The sequence below is a fragment of the Rana temporaria genome, chromosome 6, assembly GCF_905171775.1.
Source record: "Rana temporaria chromosome 6, aRanTem1.1, whole genome shotgun sequence".
NCBI lineage: Eukaryota > Metazoa > Chordata > Amphibia > Anura > Ranidae > Rana > Rana temporaria.
Genome location: NC_053494.1, coordinates 205,980,190 through 206,006,099, shown reverse-complemented (window position 1 = coordinate 206,006,099; position 25,910 = coordinate 205,980,190). Strand labels below are relative to the sequence as shown.

At 49.8% G+C, this 25,910-nt stretch overlaps 1 protein-coding gene across 2 annotated transcripts in view; it reads right to left on the bottom strand.

The window, feature by feature from the left end:
* CFAP65 (cilia and flagella associated protein 65) overlaps positions 1 to 25,910 on the bottom strand; it is a 139,832-nt gene that overhangs the window by 97,912 nt on the left and 16,010 nt on the right. For both annotated transcript variants that reach the window (XM_040358153.1, XM_040358154.1), the window contains exons 5-10: positions 22,686 to 22,852; positions 21,827 to 22,026; positions 19,392 to 19,531; positions 14,536 to 14,758; positions 10,999 to 11,264; positions 8,034 to 8,234 (exon numbers count right to left, since the gene is read on the bottom strand). In XM_040358153.1, the coding sequence (XP_040214087.1) occupies positions 8,034 to 8,234; positions 10,999 to 11,264; positions 14,536 to 14,758; positions 19,392 to 19,531; positions 21,827 to 22,026; positions 22,686 to 22,852 (1,197 nt within the window). The remainder of the gene's footprint in view (positions 1 to 8,033; positions 8,235 to 10,998; positions 11,265 to 14,535; positions 14,759 to 19,391; positions 19,532 to 21,826; positions 22,027 to 22,685; positions 22,853 to 25,910) is intronic.

Sequence of the window (25,910 nt, the reverse complement as noted above, 5' to 3'; positions counted from 1 at the left end):
GCCCCCCACCCTAAGTGAATGAGTATGGGGTACATCGTACCCCTACCCATTCACCTGCAAGAAAAGTGGTAAAAACACAAATAAACCACACAGGGTATTAAAATATTTTATTAGTCTGCTCCGGAGGCCTCCCCTGTCTTCTTTATTAGCTCTTTTACCAGGGGAAGCTTCTTCTTTGACGTCTTCGGGTGGGTGGGGGCCGCCGTCTGGTTCTCTTCCACCGCCAGGGGGGGGTCGCTTTTAAAAAAGCCCCCACCCCCCGGCGGGTTTCCTTTGGCGTCTTCGGCGGGGGGGTTTCTTCTTCCGCTATCCCGACGGGTCTTCTCCGCTATCCGGGGGGTCTTCTCAACTCTCCGGGGGTCTCCTTCTGTCTTCGCCGCTCTCCGTTGTTGACTCGGCGCACCCCGGTTCTTCGTCTCGCTGTCCGGTGTCTTCTTCCGTGCTGTACGTCTTCTCCTTCCGTGCTGTGATGAGTTCTTCTTCCGTGCTGTGACGTCATGTTCTTCACTTCTCTTCTTCTGCCGATGTTGACACGCCGGCTCTTCTCGCTGAAATGACTGATGCGCGCCTTGCATCGGACCTATATAGGCCTCACAGTCCCATCATGCTCTGTACCTACACATGTGATACCTACCACGTGGGTAGGTATCACATGGGTAGGTACAGAGCATGATGGGATTGTGAGGCCTATATAGGTCCGCTGCACCCGCGCACCCGTCATTGCAGAGAGGAAAGGCGACGTGTCAACATCGGGAGAAGGAGAGAAGTGAAGAACATGACGTCACAGCACGGAAGAACTCATCACAGCACGGAAGGAGAAGACGTACAGCACGGAAGAAGACACCGGACAGCGAGACGAAGAACCGGGGTGCGCTGAGTCAACAACGGAGAGCGGCGAAGACAGAAGGAGACCCCCGGAGAGTTGAGAAGACCCCCCGGATAGCGGAGAAGACCCGTCGGGATAGCGGAAGAAGAAGCCCCCCCGCCGAAGACGCCAGAGGAAACCCGCCGGGGGGTGGGGGCTTTTTTAAAAGCGACCCCCCCCCGGCGGTGGAAGAGAACCAGACGGCGGCCCCCACCCACCCGAAGACGTCAAAGAAGAAGCTACCCCTGGTAAAAGAGCTAATAAAGAAGACAGGGGAGGCCTCCGGAGCAGACTAATAAAATATTTTAATACCCTGTGTGGTTTATTTGTGTTTTTACCACTTTTCTTGCAGGTGAATGGGTAGGGGTACGATGTACCCCATACTCATTCACTTAGGGTGGGGGGCCGGTATTAGGGGGCCCCCTTATTAAAGGGGGCTCCCAGATTCCGATAAGCCTCCCGCCCGCATACCCCGACAACCAACGGCCAGGGTTGTCGGGAAGGGGCCCTGTCCTCATCAACATGGGGACAGGGTGCTCTGAGGTGGGGGGGCCGCAGTGCGCCCCCCTGCCCCAGAGCACCCAACCCCCCCCATGTTGAGGGCATGCAGCCTGGTACGGCTCAGGAGGGGGGGGGCGCTCGCTCGTCCCCACTCCCTTCCTGGCTGGCCGGGTAGCGTGCTTTGGATACGGGTCTGGTATGGATTGTAGGGGGATCCCCTACGCCGTTTTTTTCGGCGTAGGGGGGGTCTCCTTACAACCCATAACAGACCTAAGGGCCCGGTATGCTCCTGAGGGGGGGAACCCATGCCGGATTTTTATTTAAAATCCGGCGGGGACTTCCCCCTCAGGATTCATAACAAACGCCGCACACGTGTAGAATTGGCGGGAATCCAAGTCGGATCTCCCGTCGCTTCTATGACGGCTCTGTCTCCATCGCGGCAAGCCAGCTCGGCGCTGGCTCCCGCGATGGGGCTCGTAGGTGCACAATCTCGCCGAGAAAGAGAGCGAGATTGACACAAAATCGGGTTCACCTACTGTAAGGGGAGATTTACTAAAACTGGAGCACTCAGAATCTGGTGTAGCGGTGCATAGTAGCCAATCAGCTTCTAACTTCAGCCTGATCAGTTGAAGTGGTTGTAAACCTCAGACATGAAATATGAACAAAGCACACCTCACTTTGGAGGGATTTCCTCTTACTTCCTGTTTTGGCTATGGGACAGGAAATGAAGGGAAATCTCCCCAATGGGACACAGATGGCAAAAAAAAAAGGATTTTTGTACTCACCGTAAAATCCATTTCTCTGAGTTCATAGACGGACACAGCATCCTTTGACCTTAGGGTTATGTTCCTCCTACCAGGAGATTTTAGGCAGAATTCTTACAGCACCCAAGGTGTTAAAACTTTCCTTCATGCCGCTCCTCCCAGGGGGCGTGGCTCCCCCAGGCATAACCCACACCCTGCTTCAGCAGCTTCAGTTCGTAACAAGCAGTACAAACCAAGGAGGGGTGGGTGCTGTGTCCGTCTATGAACTCAGAGAAATGGATTTTACGGTGAGTACAAAAATCCTTTTTTCTCTTTCGTTCATAGACGGACACAGCATCCTTTGACCTTAGGGACGTCCCCAAGCAGTGTCAAAAAAACGAGGGGTGGGAAAAATAACACAGCAAACAACAGGTTACACCCCAAACAAAACCGGAGTTACTCAACGGAGGAACTCCAACCTTAAACTGCCGCCTGTAACACCCTGCGGCCGAATGAGGCATCAGAAGATGCACTCACATCCACCTTATAAAACTTTGAAAAAGTGTGGACCGACGACCAGGTCGCAGCCTTACACACCTGTAACACAGAGGCTTGGTGTCGGAAAGCCCAGGAGGCTCCAATCGCCCTGGTCGAATGCGCCGTGACCCGAAAGGGAGGCGCCCGCCCCTTCAGGGCGTAGGCCTGAAGCACAACCTGTCGGATCCACCTGGAAATGGTGGCCGACGAGACTGCCAGGCCCTTACTGGGACCGGACACAGACACGAACAGCGAGTCCGACTTCCGGAACGGAGCTGTCGCCGACAAGTAAACTCGAAGGGCCCGAACCACATCCAGAGAATGTAAAACGGCTTCCTTCGGGTTCTTCGGCTGAGGACATAATGATGGAACAACAATGTCCTCGTTAATGTGAAAGGCCGAAACGACCTTCGGAAGAAAAGAAGGTCGCGGGCGCAGCACCGCCTTATCCTGATGGATGACCAAGTAGGGGGCCTTGCAAGACAAGGCCGCCAGTTCAGACACTCGTCTGATAGAGGTAATAGCTACCAGAAAGACCACCTTCTGCGACAAAGTCAGCAAGGGGATTTCCCGAATGTCCTCAAAGGGGGCACGCTGAAGCGCCGAGAGGACCAAGTTCAAGTCCCAAGAAGGTAGCGGAGGGCGCACCGGGGGGGCCACATGCCGGACCCCCTGCACAAACGTGCGAACCAAAGAGTGCGCTGCCACGGGACGCTGAAAATAAACAGCCAGAGCAGAAATCTGACTCTTGATCGTGCTCAAGGCAAGAGTCTGGTCCACTCCCCGCTGTAGGAACAGCAGGATCCGGGACACCACGTAAGTACGGGGGTGCCACTTCATCTCCTCACACATAGAGATGTATGCTTTCCATGTACGATGATACATTTTTCGAGAAGTGGACTTCCGTGCACGTATCATGGTAGAGATTACCGGGCCCGACAGGCCCCTGTCCTTCAGTACCTGGTTCTCAACAGCCACGCCGTTAAAGCCAGTGACCGTAAAGCAGGATGGAAGATCGGGCCCTGAGACAGGAGATCTTCCCTCAGAGGCAGGCGCCAGGGGGCGTCTGCCACCAGACGTACCAGGTCCGCGTACCAAGAGCGACGCGGCCAATCTGGGGCGATCAGGATCGTTGGAATCCCTTCGGCTTCCACCCTGCGCAGCAGGCGGGGTAGGAGCCTTAGAGGAGGGAAGGCGTAAATCAGGTGATATTGACCCCAGGGAGCCACTAACGCGTCTGACGCGTCTGCCCACGGGTCCCTTGACCTGGCCACAAACCGTGGTACCTTCCGATTGAGACGGGACGCCAGAAGGTCCACGTCTGGAGTGCCCCATTTTTGACACAGGATCTGAAAAACCTCCGGGTGGAGAGACCACTCCCCTTGATCCAGAGTCGTGCGACTTAGGAAGTCGGCTTGCCAATTCAGAACTCCCGGAATGTATACCGCTGACAGGGCCGGAACGGACCTTTCGGCCCACCGAAGTATGTGAGCGACCTCCGTCGCCGCGGCCGAGCTCCTTGTGCCGCCCTGATGATTGACGTACGCCACGGCCGTGGCGTTGTCGGACTGGATCCTGACAGGACGGCCCTGCAGCTCCAGGGACCACCTGACAAGGCACAGCTTGATCGCTCGGAGCTCCAGGATATTGATCGGCAGGCGGGACTCCTCCTGAGTCCAACGCCCCTGGGCTGACTGGGTGCCCCAGACGCCCCCCCAGCCGAAGAGGCTGGCATCCGTCGTGACCACTGTCCAGCGGCACGGAAGAAAAGACTTCCCGGACCGAAGAACCGGAGACGTCAGCCACCATGCCAGGGAAGACTTGGCCAGATGGCTCAACCGAATCTGGCGATCCAGAGAAGATGGGACCCTGTCCCATCGTGACAGAATCTCCTTCTGTAGTACCCTGGTGTGGAATTGGGCATACGGAACCGCCTCGAAGGAGGCCACCATCAGACCCAGAACCCGCATGTAGAAGCGAAGAGACGACCACTTCTGGGTCGACAACTGTCTCACTGCAGATTGCAGGGTCCGCAGTTTTTCCGATGGGAGGAACACTTTTGCCTCCCCCGAATCCAAAACCAGCCCCAGGTGTTCCAGCCTCTGGGACGGAACCAACACTGATTTTTTGAGATTCAGAAGCCAGCCGAACTCCTGCAGAGTCCGACACGTGATGGACACGTCCTCCTCTAACTCTGAGCTTGAAGAAGCTCTCAGGAGAAGGTCGTCCAGGTATCCCACGATAGCGATCCCTCGCTGCCTTAGCAAGGCCAGGATCGGGGCGAGCACCTTGGTGAACACCCGTGGTGCCGACGCCAGCCCGAACGGGAGGGCCACGAATTGATAGTGGTCCTCCCCGATCGCAAAACGCAGATACCTTTGGTGGCTTGTGCAAACGGGGACATGCAGGTATGCGTCCATGATGTCCAAGGACGCCATGAAGTCCCCCTGGTGGAGGGCCGCTATGATAGAACGGACCGACTCCATCCTGAATCGCTGCACCTTGACAAAGGAGTTGAGGGCCTTTAGGTCCAGGACAGGGCGAACCCCTCCCTTCTTGGGAACCACGAACAGATTGGAGTAGAACCCCCGAAACCGTTCCAGCGAGGGAACCGGCACAACCACCCCTCTGTCCAGAAGATCCTGGACAGCCCCGGACAGGGCTAGCCGACGATCCGGAGGAAGCTGGAGGTTGGATGGAAAAAATCTGTTTGGGGGACAAGAGAGGAACTCTATCTTGTACCCCGAGGCGACCACCTCGCAAACCCAACGGTCGGTCAGAAGAGGGTTCCACCGATCCGCGAAGTCGTGAAGCCGTCCCCCCACCCGAGACCCGGGCGGGGGCAGACCTTCATGCGGAAGCAGGCTTTTCCGCAGGCTTGTTTGGTTTGTTAAACCAGGGGCGCTTACGCCCGGCAGCAGGGGCTCTTGCCCCCTGCGGACCTTTTCCAGCCGCGCTGGGCGCACGAAAAAACCGCTTAGGGGTAGTAAAAGTAGGACCTTGCTTGCGGCGAGGTTCCTTACCCTTCCCCGACTGAGGGAGCAAGGTGCCCTTGCCTCCAGTGGCATCCTTAATGATGTCATCCAGGGATGCCCCAAAGAGCCGTACGCCCTTAAAGGGCAAATCCACCAAGGCCTTTTTCGAGGACTGGTCAGCCGACCAGCACTTCAGCCATATAAGGCGGCGCAGAACCACTGCGTAGACAGAAGCCCTGGAAAGCAAAGGAATCGAATCCATAGCCGCCTCACAGAGAAACTTCTGACCCTGAATCAACTGCTCAGCCAGGTCCCTAGAGGACTCGGAAGCACCCTGGACCTCCAGATCCTGCAGCAGGAGCTTCGCCCTTTCAGTTAGCGTCTGAGCAACCAGGGCGCCGGCCAGAGCCGGCCTTACCGCCGAACCCACCACCGAGAACAGGGAGCGGGCCACGGCCTCCACTCTCCTATCGGCGGGATCCTTGAAAGCAGGAGCCCCCTCCACAGGCAAAGTAGTAGCCTTACTCAGTCTGGACACAGGAGGGTCCACCGACGGAGGAGTGACCCACTTTTTTAAAAAGTCCTCCTCCAGGGGGTAACGGGTAGCAAAGCTTTTAGGAACAGTAAAAGCCTTTTGCGGTGTATCCCATTCCTTATACAACAAATTGTCCAAATAAGGAACACAAGGGAATACCTTAGCGGTACGCGGTGGTTTGCGGAATCCAAAAAGGACTGACACCGCTGGTGTCTCCGCCACATCCTCTAAATGAAGAGTCTCACGTACCGCAGTAATAAGAGCTCCAACAAATTCCTTGTCAGCAGACTCCGCAGCAGAGTCATCCTCGCTGTCCATGTGGGTTAAGCCCGCATCCTCTGACATGACAGAACCAGAAGCAGCAACAGCGTTATCAGATTCTGCGTCAGAGATATCCCCAGAAACAGCCTCCGGGGGGGGGGCGCTTTTTACCCCCCAACCGAGCACTGGCAGCTTCAAACCTGGTGAGAAAAGACTCCAGGACAGCCGACACCGATTCAACAGATGTGGCAGGGGGAGGGGCGCTTAGGGTTAATTCCGGCATTGTGAGGAATGAGGGGCCTGATTCAGGCTCCATATTGCAGCTGCCGTGTCACCCCCACTGCCAATGGCAGGAAAAAAGTCCCCCACAGGTCACCTCCCGGCCGCTAGAGCACAGTCTGGGGCCCCCTGAGACTCACCACCCCCCTGGTACAGCGCGGTCTGTGAAGGACAAGTGTGTGCTGAGGAGAAGCTGCAGCGCTGCGTCTGTCCCCTCAGATGATTCGCGGTCTTTTTTCCCCGCCGAAACGGCCACTAGAGGCCGAACTAGTGCTGAAAACGGCGCCGGCCACAAGAAAATGGCCGCCGAATAATACAAGCGCGGCTCCGGCAAAATGGCCGCCGTTGCGCAGTTTTAAAAAGACAGTGTACCCAAAAATGACAGTACACCAAAACAGTACACAGCACACACAAAAATGCCCAGAATGTCCACCACAGTCCCCTGCAGTGACACAGAACAGCCCCAGCCATACCCGAGTAAAAAAATATGAGCCCCAGGGAAAAAAAACCCCTGCACAGCCGTCACCCAAAGGGGAAGGAGGGAGAGGAATAAGGGAGAGAGGAAAGCAGGGGAAAACCCTCAGTCGACCTCCCAAGGGAAAACATTCCAGCCAGACCACTTACCTGAGTAAGGGGCCACTACTTACCTGTCCTGCGACTACCCGGCTGGAGGTATCCCAGACAGAACCAACGTCCGCGAACGGCATGGCTGTCAGCCAGACACACTGTGACAAGGCCATAGAGACCGGTCATATGTGTGCCCTAGAACCGAAGTTCCCCGGCCGCCCCTGGAGCAATGGGGCCTGTCGTGGACGTCCCAAAGCGGAGCTGAGGGCCGGCACACGCTCGAAGGCCGAACCTGGGGGGACTACAAGGGTCGAGGACCCAGCCTGTCACCCAGTCGGCTGTTGATAGAAGAATCGCAGGATTCAAAATAAAAATAAAATAAAAAAGCGAGAAAAAACTCGCAAAAATGCAAAAAAATTTTGCAAGAAAAAACTCCAGAGTCCAGGACTCCAGAGAGAGCCTGACTCTCCTGACGGTTAGGCAGAAACAAACTGAAGCTGCTGAAGCAGGGTGTGGGTTATGCCTGGGGGAGCCACGCCCCCTGGGAGGAGCGGCATGAAGGAAAGTTTTAACACCTTGGGTGCTGTAAGAATTCTGCCTAAAATCTCCTGGTAGGAGGAACATAACCCTAAGGTCAAAGGATGCTGTGTCCGTCTATGAACGAAAGAGAAATAAGTGGTACTTAAAAAAATCACAGACACTGCATAAAAAATAAAAGAACAGAAAAGAAGGGAAGATTTAAACAAATCTGTGACCCTGGATGTTCAGACCTGTTCCTGAAGAACCAGAGCCCCGTCACTATCCTTGCTTAGGTTCCTTTCCTCTATCATGGCGTCCAGGATATCCGGTGGGTAGATTGTCAGCCCCCGTGCCATGTTTGTTCTGTAAAGGTGTAGATGCTTAGGAAGCACAATGACCGGCTTATCCGTGTCCGAGTGACAAGTGCCAATCAAGTCCACAAACAGAGGATCCTGGAACACAAGAACATGTTATGTAGTTATCTAGACTGCAAAGATGAAAATTGTAAAGGCAAACACACAATTGTAGATGCAACCACACTCTGGGTCATTGCCTAAGAAGGTAATAAGGCCAGAGTCAGCATAACAGCCAGGCAATTAACATTTTCTAGAGGTTAGTAATGGCTGCCTTTTACATTTCCCTTAGGATAGGTTTACTTTACAGCAGAACCCCAAGTATACAGCCAGAGGCAGCTCTAGGCTTTGTGAGGCCTTATGCCGCGTACACACGACCGTTTTTCAGGTTGTAAAAAATGACGTTTTTTTTTTATGTCATTAAAGTGGAGGTTCACCCGGAAATGAAAATTTTTAACATTAGATTGATGCTCATTTTGTCTAGGGGAAACGGGTAGTATTTTTAAAATCGAAGCCGTACTTACCGTTTCAGATATACATCTTCGCTGCCGCTTCCGGGTATGGGCTGCGGGACTGGGCGTTCCTATTTGATTGACAGGCTTCCGACAGGCTTCCGACGGTCGCATCTATCGCGTCACGATTTTCCGAAAGTAGCCGAACGTCGGTGCGCAGGCGCCGTATAGAGCCGTGCCGACGTTCAGCTTCTTTCGGCTACTCGTGACGCGATGGATGCGACCGTCGGAAGCCTGTCAATCAAATAGGAACGCCCAGTCCCGCAGCCCATACCCGGAAGCGGGAGCGAAGATCGCTCTCTAAAACTGTAAGTACAGCTTTGATTTTAAAAATACTACCCGTTTCCCCTAGACAAAATGAGCCTCAATCTAATGTTAAAAAAAATTTCTAGGGTGAACTCCCGCTTTAAAAACGATCGTGTGTGGGCTCCAGAGCATTTTTCATGATGTAAAAAATGGCCATTAAAAATTTCGAACATGCTCTATTTTAAAAAATGGTCGTGTGTGGGCTTTAACGACGTGAAAAAAAACGCGCATGCTCAGAAGCAAGTTATAAGACGGGAGCACTTGTTCTGGTAAAACTAGCGTTTTACCAGAACAAGCGCTTCTGGTAAAACACAAAGTGAAAAAACACAAAGCTTTACAACCCCTTTAATATTGGAATCCATTAACGCTCTAATGCTTGACACGCCTAAACTCGCTCAAATGCAAGTGAAATATGCAGATTTTACTGCGTTGTTTAAGCAGTTTTTCTCCTGCCAGGAGAAAAGGTGTTCAGAAGGGCTATACAGACACCCTGTGTGCATGAAGCTTTAAAGCAGGGGTAGGCAGCCTGGGGCCCTCCAGCTGTTGCAGAACTACAAGTCCCATCATGCCTCTGGGAGTAATTGTACCTGCCAGTATTGCAATGCCTCATGGGAAATGTAGTTCCACAACAGCTGGAGGGCCCTAGGTTGCCTGCCCCTTTAAAGGAAAGGTATGGCCAAAGCTTTTTTGGCTATACTTCTCATGTGTGTCACATACGTGCAGCTTGACGTCACAGTGCCGGACTACGCTCTGGAAAGAGCCCGGACCATATGGTCTGGATCCACCCAGAAGCCTGGACCGACAGCTGGCTCTGCCTCTCAGCGAGCTGCTGTGGCCTGAGCCAGCCATTCCTGCCCCCTCCACAGCTCAGGGCTCCCATGATGAGCGCTGGAGGAGCAGAGAAGAAAGCAGTGACTGACAGTAACTAGCTCTCCGCTGGCTGAGGACCGATAGCTGAGCAATCAGCAGTGTTGGATCGCTCAGTTCTCAGTCTTAGAGGTGGCAGGGGACAGATGCAGCTGGGATCGGTGCTGCATCCACCTAGGTGAATATGATTTTTTTTGTTTTTCTGATTCCCAAACTTCTCTTTTAAAGCAGTCATCATCTGCATGCAGTGCTGTCTCTTAAGCTATTCCATAATGCTCTGGGAATCCTTTGTTATGTATTAATGCTTATTTGTAAACAAAAGATAGCATTAAGCCCGTCAAAAACACATATGGCTAGATTCAGAGAGATGGCCGCAACTTTGCGGCGGCGTAGCTTAGCGTGTTTAGGCTCCGCCGCCGTAAGTTAGCGAGGCAAGTACTTGATTCTCAAAGTACTGCGGCATAGCCTAAAGCGGGCGGGCGTAAGGGTGCCAAATTCAAATTTGTCTGAGGGGGCGTGTTTTATGATAATGAGGCTTGACCCAACGTGATTGACGTTCTTTCTTAACTGTGCATGCGCCGGGCGCCTACATTTCCCAGTGTGCATCGCGGCTAAGTCCGCTGCACGGGCCTATTGATTTCGACGTGGACGTAAACGACGTAAATCCCTATTCACGGACGACTTACGCACAGGACGTAAAATTTTCGAATTTCAAAGCGGGAACGGCGGCCATACTTTAACATTACTATTCCAACTCATTGATGGAATAACTTTAGGCCTGATAAAGCGTTCCGTAAACGGCGTATCTGTACTGCGTCGGCCGGGCGTACGTTCGTGAATAGGCGTATCTAGTGATTTACATATTCTACGCCGACCGCAATGGAAGCGCCACCTAGCAGCCAGCCTAAATATTGCACCCTAAGATAGGACGGCGCAAGCCGTCCTATCTTAGATAGTTTTAAGTGTATCTCTGTTTGAGAATACACTTAAACTTAGGTGGGCGCAAATTCCGAGTTAGGTCGGCGTATCTACTGAAACGCCGACCTAACTCTACCTGAATCCAGCTAATATACTGTAAAACAGCAATTAAAAACATATTAATATAAAAAGCAATTGGCTCAGAATTATAGTTTCCCTTTAATATGTCTAGCCAAGCCTGCCCATTACAGGTGTCTGACCTGGTGGTGGAGGAGGCAAGCGACTCTCCGATTATGAGGAATTGGGTGAACTGGAGAGAAGGTGATCTTCAAACTCTGAGTCTCTCCGGGGCCCAGCGTTCCAAATGACCGGTCAAAGCAAAAAACGCTTTCGCTGGTATCAATATCAAACTGGAAGAGTGCCGGGACATCTGAGGAATTTGTGATTTCCAGGGTACGCAGGATCTTTTCCCCCAAATTCACCAAACCGAAATTTAGAACCGAAGTCTGAAGAGACACATGGGGTCCTGGAATAGGATAATGGGGGTTATTGAAAGACAAAACTTTAACAACTTATATCCCTCACCATCAACTGGGCCTGATAAATCTTGTGTGCGTAAAGAATATGCAAACCCAGAATTTCACATTTCTGATATGTGCCTGCTGTACTTGTATGAGAAAGTATCCTGTGCTCTTTGTATTGTGTCCTTTGTGTAAAATCTCTGGTGATCCTGCCATTCCCTCTGCTCAGCTATTAAAAACTGACCACATTAGGCAGGAGAACATAGACTGGTCAGGAGAACTCAGCCTGCTCTCCTCCAATGATCAGACTTGTCCTGACACTCCCCCCCCCCCCCCGCCCAGCCATTCACTGGGAAGATCAGTGGGATGCTGTTTCTCCCTCCCCAGCTCTTATTCAGCTGAAAAGAGAGGGAATGTGATCGCTTATAAAAAAAAAAAAAAAAAAAAGAGGGGAAAGGGTATTTATAGTGTTTTTTATATGTATACACAAATTTTTTGCCTTTTTTATTTATATTTTCAACTGAATGAGTTGTTTTACAAGGTGAGGGTTTACATATACAGTGGAACCTCAGATTGCCAGTAACGTGGTTAACGAGCGTTTCTCAATACAAGCAATGTATTTTTAAAAATCCTGACTCGGTTTGCGAGTGTTGTCTCGCAACACGAGCAGGATTCAAGCCACAGTGGTGTGCAGTACCGCCGTTCGGAAATGCTTGGAAAAGCTCAGTTCCTGGGCCTTTTCCGAGGTTTAGCCGAGCTGTCCTCAGGCCTTTCCGTGTGTTTCTAAAGCTCTCTTCTGTTAACCCCCTGGGAAGCTCTCTCCCAAAGGGGTTATCTTGCGGGCGCGCTCCCGAGTCCTGTATCCGGCATCCATAGCCACCGACTACAGGACTCGGCCCCGCCCCCGGCCCTTGCGTCATTGGAGTTGATTGACAGCAGCGCGGAGCCAATGGCTGCGCACTGCGCTGCTATCAATCTATCCAATGAAGTGCAGAGAAAACCGGGCCAAGAAGAGCCGAGAAGCAAGCTCGTTCTTGATGAAGGACTTTCGAGGGCTCAGGTACGTAACGGGGGAGAGGGGCTGGGGGGCCAGTAAGTAGCAGATGTTTTTTCACCTTAATGCATAGGATGCATTTAGGTGAAAAAACATGAAGGTTTACAGCCCCTTTAATATGGAGTTAGTCCACCTTTATGGCCATAACAGTCTCCACTCCCCCCCCTGTGTGAAATGGTAATGGGGTACATTGTACCTCTACCATTTCACGAAGGAAGTGAAAAGTATTGTAAAAAAACACACTGACACCGTAGAATAAAGTCCTTTATTAAAAAAAAAAAATCGTTCCCGGCTTCCAGCGTTGTCCTCATCCTGCAACGGTGATCTCCCGCGATGAGAAGATCCTGCGGTGTCCGGGTCATCTTCGATCCATCGCTGAGACGATCCATCCGGAGCGCAGCATCCCCGACCTCCTCATCGCCGAACACAGCCCAGCGGAATGACGCGCTGGGGCTGTGTGACATTACTTATATAGAGGAGGCAGGGGCACCCGTCACGTGACCCCGCCCCCTCTGACGTACCCTCTGTACGTCACTGGGTATACCCAAAAAGAGGAAATACCTTGGGTATACCCAGTGACGTACAGAGGGTACGTCAGAGGGGGCGGGGTCACGTGACGGGTGCCCCTGCCTCCTCTATATAAGTAATGTCACACAGCCCCAGCGCGTCATTCCGCTGGGCTGTGTCCGGCGATGAGGAGGTCGGGGATGCTGCGCTCCGGATGGATCTTCTCAGCGATGGATCGAAGATGACCCGGACACCGCAGGATCTTCTCATCGCGGGAGATCACCGTTGCAGGATGAGGACAACGCTGGAAGCCGGGAACGAGTTTTTTTTTTTTTTTTTAATAAAGGACTTTATTCTACGGTGTCAGTGTGGTTTTTTACAATACTTTTCACTTCCTTCGTGAAATGGTAGAGGTACAGTGTACCCCATTACCATTTCACACAGGGGGGGGGTCAGGATCTGGGGGTCCCCTTTGTTAAAGGGGTCTTCCAGATTCTGATAAACCTCCCGCCCGCAGACCCCCACAACCACCGGGCAAGGGTTGTGGGGATGAGACCCTTGTCCCCATCAACATGGGGACATCCTCCCCATGTTGAGGGCATGTGGCCTGGTGCGGTTCAGGAGATGGGGGGGGCCGCACTCTGTCCCCCCCTCTTTTCTGCGGCCGGCCAGGTCAACGTGCTCGGATAATGGGTCTGGTTATGGATATTTAGGGGGAACCGCACATCATTTTTGTTTTAAATTGACGGCGGGGTTCCCCATAATATCCATACCGGACCTAAAGGGTCTGGTTATTGAATTTGCGGGGACCTCCGCACATTTTTTTTTCTGAAAGTCCGTGTCCCATTGACTACAATGGGGTTCGGAGTTCGGGTTTTTTTTTAAAGTTCGGGTTCGGACCCGAACCCGAACATCCAGGTGTCCGCTCAACTCTATATACAAGCGATGTCTTGATATACAAGTGGCTTCATGTCACAACTGAGTATAAAAGAGAAGGGAGGCGCCTTTAAGTTTTGCAATATGGTTACATTTAATGAAGGTACATCATTTAGAAACTCACATGGTTGATGATTAAAAGAGGCACATCTAAGTATCAGGCATACAGGGTAAAGATGTCTACATAGACCGTCCTCCTCACCGCCATTGACGTCATCCCTTCCACACTGCGCTCCACGAGCGGTTCAAGCCTTGCTTTCAGATCGCTTTACTGCAGGGTAGTCTTCCCGGTCACGATTGCAGACAGCTTTATCCCCGGATCCCTGCATACTTAGATGTGCCTATTTTATTCATCAACCATGTGAGTTGGTAAATGTTGTACCTTCATTAGATGTAACCATATTGCTACACTAAAAGGCGCCTCTCTTCTCTTTTATACTCAGTAGCTCCTAATGGATTCCTGCTTCTAATCCCCTTGTGGAGGACATTTTATGGTTATACAATTTCTATAATCTTTCTATATGGACTATAAAAGAAAGGATTTATGAATAAATGGCTGTGGAACGAATTATTTGAGTTTCCATTATTTCTTATAGGAAAATTTGCTTTGATATACAAGTGCTTTGGATTACAAGCATGTTTCTAGAACTAATTATGCTCGCAATCCAAGGTTTTACTGTATAGGATCAGTTGCTGTTATTGAATGTGTTCCTAAGAAGTGAGAATTGAGAAGAACAATACTTTTGTGAAAAAAAAAAAAAAAAAAGAAAAAGACATACCTTTACAAGTTCCAGAAACCTTTAGAACAGACTTTGTGAGATTCCCAGCTGGAATGACATGGAAGTAATCCACACTTTCCATGCCCACTATATGTGGACTAAACAGCAGGGGAACTCTCAGTTTGCCCTGGGCTGGTACTACAGCGCTTGAAATGTCGCAAGAAAAACGACAGTCCATGTGGGCTGGCCTCTTCTCCCTCTCGATACGGAAAGGAGCATCCACCTGTGTGAAATAGAATAGCATCATAATAACCTCATTAAACTGTTAATGAAGAGCTCCATAGTGACACCTTCTCAGGGGAGCGGGCCATGACACCCTGTACTCACAGTATGTCCTTCCAGGTTCAGCGATGCTGGGCATCTTTAAGGCTACTTTCAGACTGGAGCGGCCGCAGTAGCTAAAAGCCATTTGTTTTAGAAGCGATTTATCGCTGTTAAAGCTGCGCTTTTCGGACATAGGGCTTTTAAGCCCCACTAACGGCCTGTGTTGCGGCGCTTCCAAAGTGCTTTCATTTCAATGGGCAGGGCATTTTGGAAACGTTGTATACAGCTCCCAAAGATGCCGCTTGCAGGACTTTTTCTAACGTCCTGCAAGCACACCGCCCCAGTATGAAAGCACTCAGGCTCTCACATTCGGGTGGCATGGGAGGCAGTTTTCAGGCGCTTTACAGGTGCTATTTCTAGTGCTAAAAACACATGGAAACTGCATCAGTGTGAAAGGAGCCCTAATCTGAAGGACTGAGATCATCTTGTGGTGAAAAAAAAAATGCTGCAGGGGATAGCTCTGTGTTGTATCCAGAACTGCCTTTTTATACTTAAAGAGTACGGTAACTTCACCTTTGTTAAAAAATAAATAAAAAATAAAAAATTCCCCTCTGGGTGATCTATGCACATTGCAGGGATCTAAACAAATGTTGTTGCAGATTCCTCAGGATGGCTACAGTTGTGATGAAATGAGTAGGGAGGAGCGACGTGCTGACGTCACCGCCTTTTACGCTGGTCCCGGAGTGACGGGCTGCAATCGAGAGCAATCTAAATTGTAAGTGCAATACTTTTTTACATAATAAAACCACCAAAGATTTTATACTGTGTAAGCTTTTATTTCTTCATGGGGACCAACTGGCAATAGATACCTTTGAGGGGTATCACCTGGGAAGAGGCTGGGACCATTGTTTTGTCTTCTATGGAGACTTTTAAAGCGGAGGTCCAGCGAAAAAAAAAAAATATTAAAAACCAGCAGCTACAAATACCGCAGCTGCTGACTTTTAATGCCGCGATGACGGCAACAGAAGACGAGCAATCGCTCGTCTCTCGACTGCCCTGTCACCATCCTCGGTGAGGGAATCAGGAAGTGAAGCCTTGCGGCTTCACTGCCCGGATCCCTACTGCGCATGCGCGAGTAGTGCGGCGCTTTCCCAGTGGTCCCCGCTGTCTCCTGGGACCAGTGTGTTTCCCAGAAGGAAGGGGGGGTGGAGGAGTGACTTCCCGGAAGTGGGTGCAAATACCTGTATTATATATCTTTGCAGCGGTGGGTGGACCGCCGCTTTAATACCTGCTAGGGGACAAGCCCAATTAAAAAAACATTTCCCAGAGTTGGGCTTTAATTATTTTAAGGAAGACATATCTGGAATACATTTATTACACTTCTGTAAAAACTGAGCTTGATTTGGCCCCATTAGCCTTCTAAGGCCCCGTACACACGAGAGGATCGATCCGCTGAAATTGATCCGCGGATCGGTTTCAGCGGATAGATCCGCTGGTGTGTACGATCCAGCGGATATTTATCCGCGGAATATATTTCGGGCCGACCGATTTCCAGCGGATAAAAATTTCTTAGCATGCTATGAAATCTATCCGCTGGAATCGGCTCCAGCGGATCGATCCGGTGGTCTGTACAGACTCACCGGATCGATCCGGTGGTCTGTACAGACTCACCGGATCGATCCGTCCGAACCCATCCCTCGCATGCGTCGTAATGATTCGACGCATGCGTGGAATTGCTTATATGACAGCGTCGCGCACGTCGCCGCGTCATGATCGCGGCGACGGCGCGACACGTCACCGCGGTGTAAATTCGGCGCGGATTTCGATCCGATGGTGAGTACAATCCAGCGGATCGAAATCCTCAGAGGATTTATCCGCGGAAACGGTCCAGTGGACCGTATCCGCGGATAAATCCTCTCATGTGTACCCGGCATAAGCCTCCCTATTGGTCCTTACAATGACTAGCAGACTGATTGACCAATATAAAGTAAGGCCAAACTTGTTCACAGAAAAGGTCATGATGTGCATGTAACTTCAGCTGCTTATATCTCTGGAACTACTAATCATTCTGACATACCTTTTCTTTTTCTGCTCATGTATCTTTAACCAGTTAGCAACCGCCTTATAGACGAAATACGTCTACAAGGAGGTTGCTTAACTCTGAGAGGGCGTCAATGTACGTCCTCCCAGAGTCGCGCTCCCGCGCGCCCTATGGGGCGCGCACACGGGAGTCTCCGTGACCGCCGGGTCCTCCGGACCCGGCTGATCACGGATCACGGTAAATCGCCGCTGATAGCGGCGATTTACCACGTGATCGCTCCGTCCAATGACGGAGCGATCACTAGTAAACAAACCGGCGTCATGTGATGACGCCGGTTCCTCCCTCTCCTCTCTGTACCGAACGGTACAGTGTGAGAGGAGAGGGGGGAGAACGGAAGCAGCAGCAGCTGCTGCTGCTGCTTCGGGCTGGATCTGTGACACATGCAGTCACAGATCCATCCCTCCCTCCCTGTGCAATACTCTGCAGTACCAGCCATACTCTGCAATGCCCCCACACTCTGCAATGCCCCCACACTCTGCAATGCCCCCACACTCTGCAATGCCCCCACACTCTGCAATACCCCAAAATACTCTGCAATGCCCCCAGACTGTGCAATACCCCAAAATACTCTGCAATGCCCGCAATACTCTGCAATGCCCGCAATACTCCGCAATACCCCGCAATACTCCGCAATACCCCGCAATACCCCGCAATACCCCACAATACCCCACAATACTCCACAATACCCCACAATACCCCGCAATACCCCACAATACTCCGCAATACCCCACAATACCCCACAATACTCCGTAATACCCCACAATACTCCGCAATACCCTGCAATGTCGTCTATGGGGATTTTTAAGTAGCGAAGTTTGGCGCCATTCCACGAGCGTGTGCAATTTTGAAGGGTGACATGTTGGGTATCTATTTACTCGGCGTAACTTCATCTTTCACATTTATGCAAAAGAATGAAGAAAAAATACTAAATTTGCCAAATTTTATAACAGAAACAAAGAAAATTTTTTTTTTTTTACAGAATTTTCAGTCTTTTTTCTTTTATAGCGCAAAAAATAAAAAACCCAACGGTGATTAAATACCACCAAAAGAAAGCTCTATTTGTGTGAAAAAAAGGACGAAAATTTCATTTGGGTACAGTGTTGTATGACTGAGTAATTGTCATTCAAATTGTGAGAGCACCGAAAGCTGAAAATTGGTCTGGTTATTAAGGGTGTTTACGTGCCTGGTGGTCAAGTGGTTAATGTGTAATTATTTAATCAACATGTGTTGAGGCTTGCAACAGATTTACTTTAAAATCTGGGCACCAAGGATATAAATCTGCTTTGTGTGTAGCAAATGCCTTTGCAAACTCAAATATTACTTTAAAATTACCTGTGACATCATTACTATGCACATAGCCTGTTCAGACAGCAGAGCTGTGGGAGGGGCCCGATAGGCTCCACCCACTACAGGCTGCCTGCAGAAAACTACAGGAGAGGGCAGAGACATGACCAGTCACCCTGCAGAAGGAGAGAGAGCAGAGCTGTGGGAGGGGCCCAGCAAACCCCACCCTCTACAGGAGGGGGTGGAGACAAGACCAGTCCCCCTGCACAAGAAGAGAGAGCAGCAGTGAGCGGTCTTTATTAGAGGAAGTCTCACACTGGATTACTGCACGGATCTGGAAGAAATATACAAAGCTCGCCCAGTAAGAATATACATGATGAATGGATATACACAATGAGGCCCGGATTCACAAAGCTCTTACGCCGACGTATTTAAAGATACCCCGCGTAAGTGTAAGTATGCGCCGTCGTATCTATGCACCGTACCCATAAAGTGAGAAGCGCCTGAATAGGCTTCATCCGACCGACGTAACTTTCCTACGCCATCGTATCGTGGGCGCATATTTACGCTGGACGCATTTGCCGCTCCCATAGATTTTCTATGCACATATGCAAATGAGGGAGATACGCCGATTCACGAACGTAGTTGCGCCCGGCGCATAATATACGCGGTTTGCGCAAGTCGTACGTCCGGCGTAAAGTTATTCCCCATATAGGAGGCGCAACTCATGCAAAGGTATGGACCAGGAACACAAGCCGTCGTAGCTTTTGTCGTTGACGTAGTACGTGAATAGGGCTGGGCGTAGGTTACGTTCACGTCGTAGGCAGTGATCTGTCGTATCTTAGGGAGTAGTTCCGACGTGATTCTGCGCATGCGCACTGGGATGCGTCCACGGGACGGCGCATGCGCCGTACAATATTCGTACCTTTATGACGCTCAACCCATCATTTGCATGGGGTCACGCCTCATTAGCATGGCTCACACCCACTTCCACCTACGCTGGCTTACGCCGAGGAAACCCAGCGTATCTTTAAGAGCGAGTGGGAGCGAGTGCTTTGTGAATCCAGTGCTTGCATCTGTGCGCTGCGTCGGCGTAGCGTATATTAGATACGCTACGCCCGCATAAATATGCGCCGATATATGTGAATCCGGGCCAATATGTTTATACTGGAGTTTAGATTTTGGCAGGATAGACATGAGTACATACCACTGACAGGTTGCAGATTTCAATACTTTTCTCAGACGTCATGCCCACTCCAATGCAGCCGAACTGCAGAACTGGTCCCACTTCTAAGGCATCCTCACCTGTCTCTCCCGGAACAGATACCAAGAGATGGGGGTACTTGGCTGCACCAACAAACTATTATTAGTCATTTCATTTATTATATAAAATTCAAGTCTAAAATTGATGTAAAATAAAACAATATTTGATGTCCTGCACATTCTATTTCCTCTACAGCAGAGGAAAGCAATCTACAAATTTCAAATATAAATGGAAGTCTAGACCAGGGGTCTCCAAACTTTCTAAAGAAAGGAGTGTGCCCAGCGGTAGTAAATAATGCCAGATGTTTGGTTTTAGAGGGAGAAATAGGTGATGTCACAGTGGGAGGAATAGTGCCCCATTGTTGGTGTCAGTGGCAGGAGTTATGTCTCATTCTTGGTGTCAGTAGCAGGCATAACACCTCAGGGGCCGGACAAAGGCAAGCAAAGAGCTGCATCCAGCCCCAAGGCCACAGTTTGGAAACCACTGGTTTAGATACAATATATTACCAAAAGTATTGGGACACCTGCCTTTACATGCACATAACCTTCATCGGCATCCCAGTCTTAGTCCGTAGGGTTCAATATTGAGTTGGCCCACCCTTTGCAGCTATAACAAGGGAAGGCCGTCCACAAGGTTTAGGAGTGTCTATGGGAATGTTTGACCATTCTTACAGAAGCACATTTGTGAGGTCAGGCACTGATGTGGATGAGAAGGCCAGGCTCGCAGTCTCCGCTCCAATTCATCCCAAAGATTTTCCACTGGGTTGAGGTCAGGACTCTGTGCAGGCTGGTCAAGTTCCTCCACCCAAAACGTCTTTTGGTCTTTAACATCAGGATACCACAAGATTCTTGTGAAGTCATTGCCATGATGTTTGGAATCTGTTTCTATGCCAAAGGTGGTCCATTATGTTAATGTGGTTTCTATTTTCCCACCCATTGAGAGTACCTACGTAGGTTGGTTCTGATCTATCCATTAATGGCTAGATTAAAAATGTATAATATTAGCATTATTAAAGCGGCTGTATTGCCCGCTTGGTGAATTTTACTTTACTTATAATAAGGTTTACCTGTAGGTAAAACAAATATATCCTAAACCTGCACATTTTAGGAGATATTCACCCTGCATGCGCATGAGCTCTGAAGGTCGGTGTATGGTGCCGGAACTTCAGAGCTCTATGCGGGAACGGAGTGACATAATCGCAGGTGCAGACGCTCACAGAGCCGGAGCCCGCGAACCCAGAATAAAAACACCGGGGGAACATGTCAGCCTGCTCAGCAGTGACTGGGTACCGCTAAAGGGGCTTCATTCTAAGCTAGGTATTTCATAATGCGCTGGCATGCGATGCATACTAGCACATTATGCTATTGTATTGCAGTTTTTTGTTTTTTTATGTCACAATGTACAGTATAAGATTTCCTATCATCTGTGCCCAGTCTTGCCACACAGAGTTAATCCAGCGCTGAGCAATCCTCTTTTTATTGTTCAGTGAAATAAAACAGACTTCCAGATAAAGACCAAAGTCCTTGCTTGAGTGACAGGTTATTTACATATCTCGTGCACTAGCTTGCAGACATGCACAGCTTCTGTAAGAGTCGGTTCACACTGGGGCGACACGACTTCCAGCGCGACTTTCAGAGGCGACTCCGACACGAATTGAGCATGAACCACAGGGCGATCTGGGGCGATTTACAACACGACTTGAAGTCATCTCCAGGACAGGAGACTTTCCAGTGGCCAATCAAACAACAATCAGCTCTGGGAGAGGGAGGGGGAGAGAGGGGGGCAGGAGAAGTTTGCCTGAGAAATGTATGTTATCTTCCTGGAAAGTAGCTTCAGATAAGACAGTGATCAGACTTGGATCAGACTTGGAGGCGACTTCCATTGAAATCAATGGGTACAAATCGCCTACAAGTCGGATTGAAGTAGTACAGGAACTTCTTTTGAAGTCGGAGCGACTCGAGTCGTGTGTATTAAAACCGCTCCCATTTACTTGCATTGTTTTTCTCGACAGCGCGACTTGGGACGACTTGAGGCGACTTCAAGTCGGATCCCAAGTCGCCCCAGTGTGAACCGGCTCTAAAGTGCACAATTCACATTCCCCTCTCCTCCTCTCCTCTCCTCTCCTCTCCCGTCCAGCTCTCCCAGGATTGGCTGTCTTGTGTTTTTAATTAAATGTTTTCAAAATATAGGGTGATCCACAGTTCAGTGTAAACAGCCATCAGAATATACATAGACAAGAAGCTGTGCATGTCTGCAAGCTAGTGCACGACATATGTAAATAACCTGTCACTCAAGCAAGGACTTTGGTTTACATTGGGTTTACATCCACTTTAAGTTCTTCAGCTAAGTATTAGTTTACTAGTGATCAGCCTCCTTACCGATTGCAGTCAGCTGTATGCTTTTGTTATATTCCTCGTTCAGGCCAAAGTGACATGTGGCGATCACATTGTGTACAAGTGCAATCTGCGGCTGGAATAAGACCTTGGTGCGGATCTGACATCTGGGGTCGAGCACGCCGCTTTGTGGGATCAGAAGGAAAGGGCCCGGGACGTCCCATCGGAACTGGGTCTGCAAGTCACTGGAAAACACAAAATACGGCGCTCATACTTGATATGAATAATAATACTAATGATGGAGAATTTATTCTAGCAAAGCAAATGATAACAATGCTGAGTGATCCTGTATACTGCATGTCCCGCTGCCATAGGACTTCAACTTTACAATCCAGTTTCTATCAGAATTTCTGTACAATATTTATTTTCTCAGGTAAAAGCTGACCTAAAGCCATCCTTTCGGCCTTGTACAGTTGTACCGGCTCCTCTCCTATACTGAAATAGCTTATCCTGATATCACTGAACACTGTGAGCTTCGCCTATTTTCATCGGGTAAACCTGCGATTAACACTTCTTGTCTCTGGGTGGCTACGCTCACCCCTCCACTGGAAAATCCTGTATCCAATTCGCAATAGTGTGAACCCGGCCTAATGAGATGCATTTTTCTTGAAAGTTACTTGCACTAAAGGTGCCGATAATAGCCGACAATAAATTCTAATTTATTTGAATTCATGATATTAATAAAAAAGTTGAATATATTACAATTTTATATAAAAAATATATATATATATATATTTTAAAAACTGTCATTTTCAGTTTTGGTTTCCGTTTTCGGCCAAATGTATCTTGCATTTTCGGTACCAAAATTTCCAGGAAGTTCTCAGTTTAGAATGACAACACTTACCATGTACTCTGCAAGATAAACTTGGCCTCTGAGGAGTCAAACACAGCACACATAGGTAAGGTCAGCTCCCCTGGAAAGGTGAGTGCGTGGCGTGGGAGAGTAGCTTGCAAGGAGACGGAAAAAATCCCTTCATCTGTCTCGAAAGCGATTGAGTCTTCATAATCACGCTATAGAACAGAAGATCAGAATATGAATGCAATAGGGTCACCTTTATTTTGTATTATATATATATATATATATATATATATATATATATATATATATATATATATAGGCTGGGCTCTGAGGAAGAAGGTTGTCCTTCGAAACGCGTCAGCGGCAGTGGCCCTCATCACATCCTCTATAACCATTTGGAGTGTTTTTGGGTTTGACTCATTGCTGCTACCTGTGGAAACTCTTTACATTGTGAATCTTTCGCTTGTGAGTAGTTTTCATTTTATCTTTTTTAATAAAAGTCCTATGCATTAAGGTGAAAAAACATCCGACAGCACCGCCCCCCCTGAGCCCACGTTTTACTTACCTCACCCCTCGAAAGTCCCACGCTCGGCCCCGTCATCCTCTTCGGTTCCCAGCCTGGCCATTGATTGGCTAGGTTGGATGGATTGATAGCAGCGCAGCCATTGGCTGGCGCTGCTGTCAATCACATCCGATGACGCGGCCTGCCGCTGTATCACGGGAGCGCGCCTGCAAGAGTTTTCCACGATGCTCGCTCGCTCGCATGAAGGTGGAAAGCTCTTGCAGAGGGGGGGCCATGACAGCCGCCGAGGGACCCCAGAAGATGTGGATTGGGGACACTCTGTGCAAAACGAGCCACACAGTGGAGGTAAGTATAACATGTTTGTTATTTATTTTTTATTTATTTTTTATCTTTAGTGTCGCTTTAAAGGGGTTGTAAACCTTTGTGTTTTTTCACCTTAATGCATCCTATGCATTAACCACTTGCTTACTGGGCACATATACCCCCCTCCTGCCCAGGTGAAATTTCAGCTTTCGGCACTGCATCGCTTTAACTAACAATTGCGCGGTCGTGCGACGTGGCTCCCAAACAAAATTGACGTCCTTTTTTCCCCACAAGTAGAGCTTTCTTTTGGTGGTATTTAATCGCCTGTGCGGTTTTTATTTTTTGCGCTATAAACAAAAAAGTGAGACAATTTTGAAAAAAATACAATATTTTTTACTTCTTGCTATAATAAATATCCCAATTTAAAAAAAAAATAACATTTTTTTTTCTCAGTTTAGGCCGATACGTATTCTTCTACATATTTTTGGTAAACAAAAAAAAAAAAATCGCAATAAGCGACTGGTTTGCGCAAAAGTTATAGCGCTTACAAAATAGGGGACAGAATTATTTTTTTTTAATTATTTTTTTTACTAGAAATGGCGGCGATCTGCGATTTTTAATGGACTGCGACGTTATGGCGGACACATCGGACACATTTTTGGCGCCATTCACATTTATACTGCGATCAGTGCTATAAATATGCACTAATTACAGTATAAATGTGACTGGCATTGAAGGGGTTAACACTAGGGGGTGAGGAAGGGGTTAAATGTATCCCTGCTTAGTGTTCTAACTGTAGGTGGAGGGGGGGTGACTGGGGGGGTGACCGATCTATGTCTCTATGTACAAGAGACACAGATCGGTCTCCTCTCCAGAGACAGCACCGCTGTCTCTGTGTAAAACGGCAATGAGAGATGATCTCATATGTTTACATATGAGATCCTCTCTCATTGGCCGCACAGATCGCCTCGCGAACGGCCACTCTGATTGGCCGTTCGCGGCGCTCTGTAATTGGCTGTGTCCGAGGGACACGGCCAACACAGATTTTCCCCGCAGCGCGCTCTGGAGCGCGCGCGGGGAACGCCCAAAGGGGCGGCCGTCAATTGACGGCGGTTTGGCTTTTGGGATCCGCACTGTAGCCGTCAATTGACGGCAGGCGGATCCCAAGTGGTTAAGGTGAAAAAAACACCTTGCAGTGTCCGGCCCCCCCGTTTTACTTACCTGAGTCCCGAATTTCAGTGGGTGCGATCCTGCGTCGCTCTCTCCACAGCTTCTCGGCTCTTCATTGGATAGATTGATAGCAGCGCAGTCATTGGCTCCCGCTGCTGTCAATCAAATCCAATGACGCGGCCGATGGGGGAGCGGGGCCGAGTCATACACTCTGGGCCAAATTCATGAACAATGGTGCAGATTTGCACCGGCGTGGCGCATCATTTTTAGACTACACCGGTCCAACGCGGAGAGGCAGTTAGGTGATTCAAGAAACTTTTTTTGTCTACGATGCCCCAGCGGGGCGGATTTTAGACGGCGTAAGGCGGGGTAAGGCCAAATGGGAGTCACCCTATGCTAATGAAGTGCCGACCGTGGTGCATGGGTCACGCCGGGGCACATCTTAGACCGCACATGCTCAGTGACATCCAGGGGTAAATGCCCCAATCTGCACATGCTCAGAACTGCGCCCCGGCGTGATCCCTGAGCTACGCCGACCCACTACCAAAGCCTAGTCCATGAATCAGCCCAGACTTCCGCCCTGCAGGTGCAAATGTACTGAAGCTTTTTTTTTTCTAAGCTAGGTGGTTTGCATTGTGGTGGGGCAGTTATGGCTGATGAGGAATCCTCAGGTGGGCGGATGACCAATTTCAGCCCAGAGGAGAGGGCTGTAATTATTGAGGGCCTCTCCCAACATGGGGACCGCCTCTATGTGTTGTCCAGCAAGTGTTGTTGCTCAGTTCGTTTGTAACGCTGCTGCTTTAGCTGCTCTCCAGCTGACCTCTGCAAGTTTGGTGCAAAGTTACCCCTGCTTTTATGAGGTGTAACTTGGCGCCGGAAATTTCAGCTCCGCTCACCGGGAGTAGCCTGCGCCGGTCAAGCTTAAGTTGATGAATCGGCCCAAAAACCTCATTTGCATATTTAAAACACAAAAACCATGGCCGCGCCAGATCCGACCAGCGTAAATCTGCGCCAACGCCGCGCCGGCGTGGAAAGGTTACACCGAGGCGATGAAGTCTATTTGGAGGCGTAATCTGGTTCTCTGGGTAAGGCGCAGCGATCCGCCGGCGCAAATCTGCACTTACGCCGTGCATCTACCAAAAAAACGGTGTAAGTGCTTTATGAATCTGGCCCTCTGTGTCTATGTACGCCGAATGTATGACACGGGAGCGCGCCCGCAAGGAAACCCCCTCGGGAGAGAGCTTCCCAGAGGGGGTCATCTATTGCGGGGAGGA